At 38.4% G+C, this 15,241-nt stretch overlaps 1 protein-coding gene across 1 annotated transcript in view; it reads left to right on the top strand.

The window, feature by feature from the left end:
* LOC103258981 (glutathione peroxidase 2-like) overlaps window positions 1–12,685 on the top strand; it is a 17,559-nt gene extending 4,874 nt beyond the window's left edge. The window contains exons 2-3 of the mRNA XM_021711645.1: window positions 158–212; window positions 11,954–12,685. Coding sequence (XP_021567320.1) covers window positions 158–212; window positions 11,954–12,685 — 787 coding nt within the window. The remainder of the gene's footprint in view (window positions 1–157; window positions 213–11,953) is intronic.
* Window positions 12,686–15,241: the final 2,556 nt, after the last annotated feature.

Below are 15,241 nucleotides of genomic sequence, written 5' to 3'. Positions count from 1 at the left end.
GTCAAGTTAATGGGCTTCATATTCCTACTATCACTAGGTACAATCTATAGTTTTGTTTTAGTGATTTTAAGGCTTTTTTAATTAGACAAGTGATGTGGAACCGAAATCAAAGTAAACCTTGTATGCATTATGTTTAGTTTATCCGTCTCTCCTTCAGGAAAGCTCACGACCCTTGTGGGGCTGGACCCCTTCAATGTGGCAATAAACCTCACGTAAAACCAAACAGAAATAAATAGAAATGTCACAGAGAGAGATGATATATCTTGGTTTTCTTTGGAATGGTTGCCCAAATGATCCCAGGAACTGAATAAATAGACTCACAACAGCATGCTTAGGAAAAACACTGGCATTACTGAGTGGCTCAGGAAACAGTGACTGTGGGGCAAGTTTAGTTCACCTAACCTGAAAAAAACATGTAACTAGTTATTTTTATCTTAGTTTGTGACTAGGTGGAGCTTTAGAACACCAAGCAACCTAAGACTCATGCTTGGGGCAACGTGAAGTGGAGCCTAAGAACACTTGTTAGACACAAGTGTGGCATCTATAGGTGAGGAATTCATATCTGGAGGCAAAATATAAACATGTTCTCTTTCCAGTTCTCCTAGGAGCTCCTCTATCTTCTTTGTCTTCATTCTGAGGACCTCTTTCTTAGCTTTCCCTGTAACCAAAGGTGTCATTCCAAAACTCTGTTCTCCATCAGTGAGGGATTTAATTACTTCCCATTATCTCAACATCACCATGCTGATGGTTCCTAAAACTATATCCATCCTGACGTCTCCTTCAAGTATCACACATGAAACCCTTGCTGAACTTTTTCATCAGGAACCTCAGGCCCTACATATGAAAAATCCCCTCTGCACCTGCTCCTTCTTAACGAATGTCTATGCCAGTTGCTAGAACAGTCAGCCACCGAGTCACCAGAACTGCACACTTTGCACTCTTTGCCTCTAGCTTCATCCTCCTTCCTCCACCTCACTTCAATGTCCACTCATTGGTGTAATCAGACTTTCCCTCCAACACATTCTAACACATCTTAGTTCATTTTCATATTACATCTCCCTAGCATCCCAGCTCCCCGAAGACTTTCCTAGTCTCTACAGTCTCCAGAGTGTTGAAAAAAATAAATCTGGTCATGTTTTTCCACTTCTTAAAGTCTTTCAAAATCCTCCCTAGTTACACAGTATAAAGTCCAAGCACATTACCATGAGATACTGTTATCTTTCTACTGTATTCTGCCTGGTTTCTCACCTATCCTGCTTGTTTTCCACTTCAAAATCAAGCAGAAGAAAACTTACAAAGCATTTACTATTGTCAAGCCCCATGCTAGCACTTTACATATATCAAGTCTCACAATCTTTACAGAATCCCTGCTAGGAGATCTTATAATTATCTCAATTTTTACAGATGAGGAAACTGAGTCAGAGATAAGTGCAGGTGCTTGCCCAAAATTACAAACCTTCACATGACAGAGCAAGTGACCCAGTTGAGAGTCTACATTCTACCCAGTTTGCCTCCTTCCCTAGGTGTGCAAGCCTGTTTTCAGCTCCCCGTGGCATGGCTCATACTAACATTCTTATCAGAGGTGCTCTGTCACACCTGTGCCAGGCTCACTACTACATTTCTTAAATATCAGCTCAGTCATTGTAACTTACAGGATTTCAGTCATAACAGCTTTCAGGACTAACAGTTTTTAGGACTTCTTGTCTGGCCTCTTCCGTGCTCCTACAAATAAGCTATGTATTTCCATTGTTGCAGCTATTGTCTCATATAATAGTCACCTATTTATGTGTTTGTCTTCCCTTATAAAATACAAACTTCTTGAGAAAATGAAAATGTCTGTCATTTTTGTATCTGGCACAGCACAGTGTGTAGTCATTAAAAGGCATTCAGTAAATATGCTAAGTGAGGAATTAGGAAATACATAGATGAATAAAGGGCACCCCACCCGTAACCAAGAATTCTTCTTAATAATAATACCATAGTAACTGAACTTCAAACACTTAACAGAATAAGTCCAGTAGACCCACCCCTGCAGTCAACTTGCAAAAACCATAAGAGGCCAAAGTGTGTGGGGGAGGTAGGGTGGGAATGGGCTTGAATCAAGGTAAAAAGAGACAAAAAAAGCAAAACTGGGTGCCTGCATTGCCATAGTGGTTGGCGCTGCCTGGGAGTCCCCAGCATGAAGCAGTACGTAATGTGAAGAGAAGCAGGGAAAATAATTTCATTATTGGATAAAAAACGCTTATGAAGAGACTGGACTTCAAGGTTGTCAATTTCCGTATTCTTGCAGAAAAACATGGAATTTAAAGAAAAGTGGCAAAAATGTCTCCAGATGATGACAAGCTTATAGGACTTATACAGAACTATTCACAAGGCTGAGCAGAGGCTCAAGAGCAAACTGTTCCTGTCCTTAAGGAGAGACCCTCGGTGGATCCTGGGACAGCACTGGGAGGAATCTGTTTCCAAGTCCTCAAAGGGAAATGTTTTGCTGATGTGGAAGAAATGAAAGGAAAAAATGGCAGAAGCACTAAAAGCCATCAAAATGGAAGAGTTCAAAAACCATTCTGAGCAGTGAAGAAAGCATCTTGATAGACATATTGCATCAAATGGAGAATACTTTGAAGGTGACTGAAGTTTAAACATGGTATCTAATTGTCGCCGAATGGGACTTACTGCAAGCTATAAAATCTAAGATCTTATTTTGTTGAGTCAAAAATGAACTTTCCCTTCAGCTGATGTAAGAGAGACCAGCCTTAGCTCACCCAGTTCTGAGTAGCCTGCATCTTGAGACCAAGGAGTGATCTCCACACTCCTCTGAGATTGACCATTGTTTGCCCAGAGAGGATACTCTAAGTGCATACCAGATAGATGGACACCTCACCCCCCTGACACACACACACACACACACACACACCACTGGCCCCAACAGAGATGCATGTAATTAGAGTGGGAGACCTAGCAGCAGATTAGTTGGGTCAGACTTCAAACTTGAGCAAATCCAAAGAATCTGACTAAGGAAGAATAGGAGATTGAACAAACAGAAGTGAAAACTATCCCCCTATCACTGAGCAATGTAATTAAAAGGGGGGGGGATCCATCACAAATGAAGAAGAATCAATGTAAGAACATAGGTACCCCTCAGATGCCTGGAAAGACAGCACCTGAAAATACAGACTTCAGAACTCAAACAGTCATGGTGCATGCCCAGAAGAAGAGCCCCAGAACAATTGGTCTCAAACCACAAATACTGAAATCAAGGTATTTATGGAGAGGATAAACAAAAATGAAGAAAGGCAAGAAGAATGAAAGATTTGGTAACTGAGATGATGGCAATAAAGAATACAGTAAACAAAATAAATAGCAAACTGACAAGCACGGAAAGCAGAATTAACGAAGCAGAAGAAAGAATCTCAGAGCTTAAATACCAAAATATGGAACTAACTCAAACTATTAAAAACACAGAAAGGAAGTTTAAAAGGACAGAACAAAGCCTCCAAGAGAAGTGTGATTATATCAATAGACTGAACTTATGCCTGATCAGCATTCCTGAGGCAAAAAGGGAGACAGAGGTCACCTTGAAACAAGCATTCCATGAGGTTATTCAAGAAAACTTCCCATGTCTCATCAGGAATGCAACCATCCAAACACAAGAGATTAAGAGAACCCCTGTAAGGCATAAAATGAGACCAATTCCTAGACACTTAGTAATTTGCTTACACAAAGTAAGCATAAAATAAAAAAACCTAAAGGAAGCGAGAAAGGACAGACTACCTACTGGAGAAGACCAGTCAGAATAGGAGCAGACTTAGTTACAGAAACAATACAGGCTAGAAGAGACTTGAGTCCAATCTTCAAAGTTCTCAAGGAAAAACAATTCCAACCAAGAATTTCCTACCCAGCTAAGCTAAGCTTTATCAGTGTTGGAGAATTAAAATCCCTCCCAGATTCAAACCCTAAGAGTTTATGCTGCCTCCAGACCAGTTCTACAAGAGATGATTAAGAAGATACTAAGCACAGAAGAAAGAAGAAAAAGAATGACCACATTCATCCCAAGAATGCAGAAAAACAGAGAATCAACACAGCATGCACCATGACTGCAAAAATGAAAACAAACACATATATCAACCACAAAATCAAAAGAAAACCGACAAACAAATAAACTAACAAACATCAGCAACAACAGCAACAACAAAGAACTTTATAAGAGCCTCATGACAGGGATAAACTCTCACATTTCAATAATCAGCCTGAATGTGACTGGACTAAATGCATCACTGAAAAGACATAGAATGGCAAACTGAATTAAAAAAAAAAAAAAAAAAAGACCAAATAATTTGCTGCCTCTAGGAAACACATCTCAATAAAAGGACTCTCACAGATTCAAAGTTAGAGGATAGAAAGCAGATTTTCAGGCAAATGGAACACAAAAGAAGGCAGGAGTCATGATCTTAATAATCAGACAAAACAACCTTTCAGCTATCAAAAATTAAAAGATATGAAAGGACACTATGTAATGATAAAAGGTTCAATCCATCAAGAGAAATATCCATCCTAAACATATATGCACTCAACACAGGAGCACCAACTTGTATAAAATAGCTACTAAGTAAACTAAAAAAAGATATTGACTCAAACACAATTGTAGCTGGGGACTTAAATATCCCACTGACAACCCTAGGTAGATTGAGGCAAAAAAATCAACAAAGAGATCTGGAAACCTAACAATATCCCTGATGAACATAGATACTAAAATTCTCAACAAGATTCTAGCAAACTGGATCCAACCTAAGGGAGATGGAAAAACAAGACCACCAAAACCCTAACTTCAGCAGAGAATCCAGATCACCAAAGTAAAAGACAAAATACAGGACATAGACAAAAATATCATAGAAAAAAAATGAACAAAACAAAAAGCTGATTCTTTGAAAGGATAAATAAGATTGATGGATCCATTCTTTTTGACCAAGAAAAAGTCCAAATAGCCGGGCTTGGTGGCTCAGCCTATAATCCCGCACCTTTGGAAGGCTGAGGTGAGTGGATTGCCTGAGCCCGCGGGTTCGAGACCCGCCTGGGCAGGTAAGCCTCATCTCTACAATAAATCAAAAAATTAGCCGGGTGTGGTAGTGCATGCCTGTAGTTCCAGCTACTTGGAAGGCTGAGGAGGAAGGATCACCAGAGCCCAGCTGGTCGAGGCTGCGGTGGCAGGGAGCAGCCACTGCACTCCAGTCTGGGTGACAGAGTGAGACTCCAACTCAAAAAAAAAAGAAAAAGAAAAAGTCTAAATAAACACAGTCAGAAATGCAAAGGATCAAGTTACAACTGACCCCAAAGAAATACAAAGGATTATCAGAGATTACTATGCACACCTGTATGGAAAAATCTCGAAACCCTTAATTAAATGGAGGACTTTCTGACATCACACAATCTCCTAAGGCTGAAACAAGAAGAAACTGAGACCATAAGTAGACCAATAACAACCCAGTAAATTTGATTCCATCATAAGAAACTACCTACAAAAAAAGCCCTGGACCAGACAGCTTTCCAGTGAAATTCTACAGTACATACAAGGAAGAGCTGATACCAATTCTATTGACAGTATTCCAGGCAATCGAGAAAGATGGAACTCTCCCCAAATCATTTTATGAAGCTAACACCACATTGATACCCAAACCAGGTAAAGACCCAACAAAGAAAGAGAACTACAGGCCAACATCCCTGATGAACATAGATGCTAAAATTCTCAACAAGATTTTAGCAAACTGGATCCAACAACACATCTCAAAAATCATCCACCATGACTAAGTAGGCTTCATCCCTGGGATGCAGTCAGTTCAACATCCACAAGACCATAAGTGTAATTAAATACATCAACAGATGTAAAAACAAGAACCACCGGATTATATTATTAGATGCAGAAAAATCCAGCATCTTTTCTTGATAAAAAACCCTTGAACACCTAGGCACAGAGGGAACATACCTCAAAATATTAAGAGACATCTATAATAAACCCTCAGCCAACAAATTGCTGAACTGACAGAAATTGGAAGCATTTTCCCCAGAAAAGTGGAGTAAGACAAGGCTGCCAGTCTCACCCCTTCTGTTCAACGTAGTGTTGGAAGTCCTAGCTAGGGCAATCAGATGAGAGAAGGAAATCAAGGATATACAAATAAGAAAAGAGGAAGTTAAGTTATCCCTCTTTATTGATGATAGGATTCTATACGAAAACCCAAGAGAATCTGTCAAAATCTCCTTGCACTGATGAAGAACTTTGGCAAAGTCTCAGGGTACAAAATAAATGTGTAAAAGACAGTCACATTCTTATATACCAACAACAAACAGGCAGAGAACTAAAAAAAAAAGCACAATCCCATTCACAATAGCCACCAAAAAATGAAATACCTTGGCATCTTCCTAACTAGAGAAGTGAAAGACCTTTATGATAAAAACTACAAAACACTGCTCAAAGAAATCAAAGAAGACATACAAATGGAAAAATATCTCTTGCTCATTGATAGGAAGAATCAACATTGTTAAGATGTCCATCCTACCAAAGATAATCTACAGATTGAATGCAATACACATTAAATTACCAACATCATTCTTCTCAGACTTGGAAAGGACAATACAGAAATTCATATGGTAACACAAATGACCACAAATAGCCAAAACAACTCTTTGCCAAAAAAAAAAAAAGTGGAAGGTATCACACTTCCAGACTTTAAACTTTACTAAAAGGCTACAATAATAAAAACAACCTGGCACTGGTACAAGAACAGAAATATAGACCAATGGAACAAGATAGAGATTCTGGGAGCAAAACCTCCATTTCTCAACCAATTCATCTTTGACAAATCCTCCACCGACAAGCCACTAGGGACAGGAGAACTTATTCAATAAATGGTTCTGGGAAAACTGACTGATTACTTGCAGAAGAATGAAACAGGCCCATACCTATCACTCTACACAAAAATCAACTCTAAATGGATCAAAGGCCTAAATGTAAAACCTCAAACTATAAGAATCTTAGAAAATGCAGGAACACTCTTACGGAAACTGGAACAAGCAATCTATTCTTGATCAAAACTCCAGATGCCCATGCCACAGGAGATAAGCTAGACAAGTGGCACCTTATCAAACTGAAAAACTTCTGCAAAGCAAAAGAAGCCATCAACAGGATGGGGAGATAGTCCACAGAATGGGAAAAAAATTTGCCAACTGTATATCTGACAAAGGCCTAACATCAAGGATCTACAAGGAATTCAAATGTGCCAAAAGGAAAAGACAAACAGCTCTATTAAAAAGTGGGCAAAAGATATGAATAGACACGTCTTAAAAGAAAGCATTCAAGCAGCCAACAGATACGTGAAAAAATGCTCAGCCTCACTAATCATCAAAGAAATGCAAATTGAAACCATGCTGAAATACCACCTAACTCCAGTTAGGATGGCCATCAGCAATAACTCAAGAAACAACAGATGTTAGAGAGGATGCGGGGAAAAGGAAACACTTCTACACTGTTAGTGGAGTATAAACCAGTACAACTTCTGTGGAAAACAGTGTGGCAATTCCTAAAAGATCTAAAAATTGACCTGCCATATGACCCAGCAATCCCCCTTTTGAGAATATACCTGGAGGACCTAAAATAATTCTATAAAAAGATACATACACATGCCTGTTTATTGCAGCATTATTCACAATAACAAAAACATGGAACCAACTGTGCTGACCATCAAAAGTGGGCTGAATTTTTTAAAATGTGGTACATATACATGATGGAATATTGTGCAGCCGTAAGGGACAAAATTATGGACTTCGCAGCAACTGGATGGATTTAGAGCCTATCATACTCAGTGATCTATCAGAGAAACAAAGAACTGAGTACCACATGTTCTCACTTTTAAGCAGACCCTGAACATTTATCATAGTACTAAAAGAAAGGCTTTGGCAGTAGTGGGACACTGCCAAGGGAGGGGTGGGTGGGCATACAACATCAATAAGGGTACCTGATCTCAAACCAGGTAAAGTGGAAACCAAAGGTAGACCAAAACTTTACGTATATGATGACCTTTGTATACCTAATCCTGAATTTGCCCCACATCTTTTAAATTTTAAAAAAGTAAAATAAAACTACATACACATTGTTAAATAAAACCAAGCACTTTTATAAGATGTGTATTAATGGTTCAACAAACCCACATATTTCCTTTTGATACTTTGATTTCAATTATCTTTTGATTTTGCTTTAAATTCCTTTAAACTTTTTAAAAATTTCTTATAGACAAGGTCTTATTCTGTCACCCAAGTAGGAGGGCAGTGGCACAATCATAGCTCACTGCAGCCTCGACCTCCTGTGTTCAAACTCCCACCTCAGCCTCCTATAGCACTGGGATTTCAGGGGTGAGCCACTATGCCTGGCCTGTTTTATAGTTCTAATTAAATAAGGGCTTAAGGTATCATAAACTATATACCTGAACATAGGTAAAGCCATCTAATTACACAGGGAATCAGAGTAGTGACTACAGCAAAATAGTTTCCCTTTCATAATTCATAGCTAAATGACAGCTCTGGTTTAAGAGCCCCAGTTTGACAAGTTCTCATGAAGCAATTGATTACTAAATATTGGGAAATTAGTTTTTGTGTAATAGCGTGTAGATAAAAGGTTACTACATCATTTGGTGTTAGAAACTTGGCTGTGGTTACTGTCAAGTTCACTGTCTCCTTCATACAGTAGATCAGGGGAATTTGTAAAATGTACTTCCCTCAAAATGAACATTTAAGTCCTCCTTCTCATAGCAAGTCTTTGATTTTAAGATTACTTTGAGTCATAGAAAAATCACTGTTCTAGGAATCAGGTGACATGAATCTGAGCCCATGTCTGCCACTAACTACGTTACGTTCATGACTTTGGTCAAGGTGCTTGACTTCTCTGGGTCTCAGTTTCCTCGTGTAGAATAAAAGAGTTGGATCCAGAAATTTCAAGCTACTTCTATTTCTTAAAAAAACCCAAAAAAACTAGTATGAATTAATATTAAAATCACCTGCATGAACACACACACACACACACACACACACACACACACACACACACACACGAGAATACTCACATATATATTGATTTTGCAATAACAAAAATATTATTACCTTTATTTTACACATAAAATAGGTGATATCTACACGATGCTGTAAAATTTGAGAGGTGCTATATTTGTTTAAATTTCAACTCTAGCATGTTTGTTAGGGATTCTACAGATGCACAAGAAAACTGTTATTTGACTAAGCTCTTAAAAGCTAAAATTTAAAAGTTAAAATTTACTTCTTAAAGAGCCATGCATGGCCATCATTTGCACAATAGTTTGAATTTTCTCAGAGAGAGGGCGTTTGGTACTTCATCACAAAGCACACCACCACAAATTGAACTCCTAGAGCGAGGTGGATAAGCTGGGCTGGCAGGTGGGGAGAGAGAGGGATTTCTGTCATGGGAAAAACAAAAGGTGGCTATGTGCACTGTGGAATGCAGAACCAGCTTCCTTAATCCTGGCTGAATCCTGACTGGCACCACCTGCTGTTATGTGTATGCTCACAGAACAATCAGCACCTGCATATGGTAAATATGATTAAAACAGACACAAAAACCCATCATCATGATAAGTCCACAGAGTACTCTTGGGAGAGCTTAAACTATACAGAGAGATGAAGAGATAGGTGGAAAGGACCTTTTTCTACTACTAATCTCATAGCAAAATGCCTTTATGTTATATCAAACTCTAAAGAACTCAAGTTCCTAAAAAATTAATGAGGAAAAATTTCTCTACAATCATCGCTATAGATATTTAACATCTATAAGTAATCCAGCAATTACTGAACTGTGTCACTAAAATTTCCAAAAATGACTTTCAATGGGGGAAAAATCTTTATAAAAAACAAACAGAACAAACAAAAACCTGTTCTTTTATGCTTATGGAAAAATTAGATTTCTGTTTGATGTTTTAGGTCAACTCCAAAAATAAAACAACAGTATTTTAAAATCAGCTAAGTGGGGAGTGTTCCACATATAAGGTGGGATTTGAACCATCTAATGAAATAAAGAAGCAAATATTTTTCCATTGTAACCTAAACTAACTCAAAAGTATTCAGTTGAAAATTAGCAAGAATTCATACAAAGTCTACTAAAAATAGCCTTGAGATCTACTTTGCAGTCCCACTTCTAAATTTACACTGAGAAAATCTATTTGTATGAGACAAAAATATCATTTTTCATAAGTAAACATTTTGAACTTCACATTTGCTGTTACTCTTCAAGTACTTTTAAAATTAAATATAAAAATACTTACATATAACTGCCAGCAGATGAAAATAATCTGTTACTATTATCATATATTACTATTTATCAGTTTATTTGTTCTTCCATCTCCTCTCAACTGAGAAAATGGCAACACAAAATACACTAAATATTTTCTGATTGTGGCAAAAAGCAATTTTTTTTTTTACAATGGAAAAGGACAAATGCACATCATTAAAGTAATACAAAACTTGACTAGACACAGGGAATAAAGAAAATTATTCAAAAAGTACCATCTGTTTTGTAAGAAAGCAATGCTGAAATCTACCTTTCCAAGAATTTCTGTTTTAATAATGACTATTATCAAATATTCTCTTTTCTGAAATGTTGGCTGCAGTTATGATTTGAGGCCTTTAATAAATGATAAGCAAATGCTATCATTTAAGACACATAGAAAATTTTTTTCAATTATTTGACAATATCCAAAGATAATATTTGGCTCACACATACATTCACACAAATATGTATACATATGTTGTACTAGATATATTTGTACTAAATTTCATATTCAGTTTTAGAATTTTAGATTGCAAGTAGCTATTACACTGTAGAACTAAAATTTTTAGTAGGCTATAACACAGGCACTTGTCATCTGTCACCTAAATTGGTATTAATACATAATTTCCTCAAGGTCATTTTGGGGTCAACAGACATAATTACTTGTCATCATGATAGACCTAGGAAAAATCAAATTAGTACTATACTGGTAGAGAGCAAAGACAAAATATTAATCCTATTATTAAATATCAGAGCTTTAAATATCAGAGCTAGCCTTAAATTATTGGATAATTAGTAAATAAATGTTTGCAAGACAGTTGCCATTGAACAGGTCCAAGAGATCATTTTTACATCCGTAAACATTAATATATTGAAAGACATAGCCAGCCACATCTGTCTAAGTATTAATCACTGCTGTGATGTAATTATTTGTATCAAAACTGTTCTAGAAAGCCCATACTGGACCATATATTTTCAGCTTATCGAATTTTTTACAACAGTTCACTTCTGCAATTCATAAAGCATATAATATCCTCTATCTAAAATAGGCTCTTCTGGATGTTGCAAAAAAGGTACAGAAAATATCTTATATGAATAAACTACAAAAGAGTGATATGTATTTATATAGAAATATACAAAGAGCTATATAGCTGGTAAATTTAAGAAATACAATGAGATTCAAAATCTTTGGTCATTGATCACATTGAAACAAATTAGAGACAGCAATTAAAATAGTAAACATTCTAAAGTGCACACTAATATCACTCTAATTCTAAAATACTAAACCGAAATGTAAATGATATTTGAAATATACATTAGGCCATATCATGATAGTCTCCACATGACCCTCGACTCTTTCGCTGGAACATAGACTGCAACCACAGATCCTGACACACACATAAAAATATCCAAATCTACCTCATGGGTAATAAAGCTGGTTTGAATGTTTGAAATTTAACTTATGGTTTCTAAATGTCTGCTTTAGACAAGCATCGAAGAACTGTACGCGGCATGGCATTAAGTTTTTAGAATGAGTATAATGTACTATAAAATTTTCTATAGCAACCGCAATCATGCAGACACTTCAGACATTCAGGAAAATATAAATTGGAGTAGGGCTGTGGCAATTTATTAAAAAAACAAAAACGGAGACAGTCGCTGAGCAGGGCTCACTCTGGCGGCGCCACGGCTTTCATCGCCAAGTCCTTCTACGACCTCAGTGCCATCGGCCTGGATGGGGAGAAGGAGGATTTCAACACGTTCCAAGGCCGGGCGGTACCGATCGAGAACGTGGCTTCGCTCGGAGGCACGACCACCCGGGACTTCACGCAGCTCAATGAGCTGCTCTGCCGCTTCCCCGGGCGCCTGGTGGTCCTCGGCTTCCCTGGCAACCAATTTGGACATCAGGAGAACTGTCAGAATGAGGAGATCCTGAATAGTCTCAAGTATGCCCGCCCGGGGGTCAGGTACCAGCCCATCTTCACCCTTCTCCAGAAGTGTGATGTGAAGGGGCAGAACAAGCACCCCGTCTTCGCCTCCCTGAAGGACAAGCTCCCCTACCCCCAGGACGACCCGCAGCCCCTCATGACCGACCCCAAGTTCATCCTCTGGAGTCCGGTGCACCGCTCGGATGTGGCCCGGAATTCGAGAAGTTCCTCGTCGGGCGGAGGGGGAGCCCTTCCTGCGCTAGAGCCGCACCTTCCCCACCATCACCTTCCAGCCTGCTATCAAGCGCCTCCTCAAAGCTGCCACACAGACCAGGCTGCTCTGCGCCCGGGTCTGCCCTGCCTGGTCCTGAGCGCCCTGCGGAGGGCTCAGCGGGCCCTCCGGAGACACCGCGGGCGCTAAGGCTCCCTAGACATCGGTCCCCTTCACTGAGGGCCCTGCCTTCCCCCTGCCTGCTTCTTCTTGGGCTCTGGGCCTTCACAGAATGACGGCAACCTCCTGAACCCCGTGGACGGTGTTTGAGAAGCGTGAAGGGCCCGGGCCACCCTGCTGGAAGAGCCCAATAAAGGGCAGGTGTGGGGGAAAAAAACCGCAAAAGATTGTAAGTCATTTCCAATAGTATCATATCTAAAGCTCAAAATAATCCAAATGTGTGTATTGGTATATATAAAGTTTTTAGTTATTGACATTGTTATATAAGCAGCCTACAATCATCTCCTGTAGCCTTTTTTGAAAAGAAAAATTAATTACTCTGCAAAGGAAAACAATATTTCCATTCAACTAGTTGTCTTCACATGTGGACAAATGATAAATAATAGTCATCCCTTGAAATGATTACTGGGAAGAAGCAATGCGGGGGGGGGGGGGCAACGACTTCACTTTTCCATTGGATGATGGCTAGTGATTCAGAAAATTATTCCAGCAGTAGTTCTCTATTTGAATAAGGCATTTTGTCTAAATAAGTGTAAGTTTACCACCTGTTGCTGGTGCTTAAGAACTACCTACACAAATCAGGCATGGAGGCCTCTTAGGGTAGGGTTGTCTAAAAGACTTTCCAGATGAAACGGACCTCCTACACTAAAAAAATAGTCTTAACATGCAGGTTTGTAAATGGGCCAGGAAACAAATGCCTGATTGCCCCATGCAATAGGCCAATCAGTCCTACTGATTCTTTAACAACTGGAGAGAGGTTCCTGCTGTGTAATGAGATTATGGAGCACATGATAGATTAGTGACCTTTTGAATTAGGACAAGCAATATGAACTCACTAACAAATTCCCCCTTATATTGGAGAGGCTATGCTAAGGGTGTCAGTCATTTGACAAAAATAGTAGAAGTGCAGATGGAAATATCAATGTATAAGGCTTCATTCTTCAGTGTTCCACAGCTAAGACTCAGAACTCACATCTGGCTTGAATGTTCTGAAGGTATCTAATAATTTTAGTCAACAACTACACAGAAAACTTTTTACCTATTTGGATTTATATGTCTGTTTTGAAGTATATTTGAAAAAAATCAACCACAATAGCTTTCTACCTTTATTGACCAATCAGTGGAGTCTTAACTAGTGTAATAAGTTTTAGACATAAACAAAACTCTTTTTCCTTTAATTCTTAATCTTATTTTAATTGTGTAAGACATTGTTGTATTTGCATAGCACAGGTGTTTGGAGTGAGGCAGAGCAGTCAGTTTGACTTGGGGAAAAGTTCAGGATACCTCATTTAGTAGCTATGTAGATTCAGTCAGAGAGGATTTTTGTTTGTTTAACCCCTTTAGCTATCAGTCTCATCTTTAATATGGGATAATATGCTACCTACACATCAGATAATTGTGAAGATAAAATTAAATAATCTATACAGAACTCTTAGAGTCAGGCTCGGTGGCTCAGCCTATAATCCTGTGCCTTTGGGAGGCTTAGGTGAGTGGATTACCTGAGCCCACGGGTTCGAGACCCGCCTGGGCAGTGAGAACTCATCTCTACAATAAATCAAAAAAATCAGCCAGGCATGGTAGCACATGCCTGTAATTCTGGCTACTCGGAAGGCTGAGTCGGAAGGATTGCCGGAGCCCAGGGGGTTGAGGCTGCAGTGGCTAGGAGCGGCCACTGCACTCCAGTCTGGGCGACAGCGTGAAACTCCAACTCAAAAAAAAAAAAAAAAAAAAGAACTCTTAGCATAATGACTAGCATGTATATACACTAATATCTCTGAAATAATAATAACAAACTACTGTTTATTATTATCGAAAAATATTCCAATGGAATAAACTATTTTTTCTAAAGAAGAATTTTCCTACAAATAAATTGCTTAGTTTATTGAACAAAACATAATTTGTTCAAACAAGTTTGATTGAGGTAAACTTCCTCACAAAATCATGGAGGATTTTCATTTCACTTTTATTACATTTGTATCATTACCCTTCATAATACCATCTAAAGAAGAGCAGAGTTCCTTTGTACATTAGGAGATAAGTAATTTGGGGATAATCCTAGTGTGTTAGTTTTGGCAATGCAGTTGGGTGTGAACACATCTGGCAGTATTCTTCTGTGCTGTTAGTTTGATCAGCTACTCTTTTCAGTTAAGAATGAAGTTCATGCTTTTGAGACTAAATGAAGATGATTGGCTTGTATGGAATAGTGGTGGCTAGATTAGCATTAAGCCCTAAATAGCTGAGCAATTCAAACCAAGACCTAGGCACTACTCATCCCAAAACCTCAGTATAGGAACTTATTCTGAGTTTCAGAGTATTGCAATGTGTTACTTATGAACATTTTATTAATGCTATTCAAATGTGATTTTCAGAATAATCTAAAATTATTAAAACAAGTGGGTAATTCACATTAAGGCTTTTTGTAGTTCCTGCTATAAATCATAAACTGTGTGGATAGTACTGGCAATTTCTGAATTCTCAAGGTACAGTTTCTGTACTTTCAGGGGAAAGTAGGAAAGAGAATTACCT

Source organism: Carlito syrichta, unplaced genomic scaffold (genome assembly GCF_000164805.1).
Source record: "Carlito syrichta isolate Samal-C Ts95f unplaced genomic scaffold, Tarsius_syrichta-2.0.1 Scaffold302430, whole genome shotgun sequence".
Taxonomy (NCBI): Eukaryota; Metazoa; Chordata; class Mammalia; order Primates; family Tarsiidae; genus Carlito; species Carlito syrichta.
The sequence above is the reverse complement of the archived record's forward strand: the minus strand, read 5'-3'. Positions and strand labels throughout refer to the sequence as shown.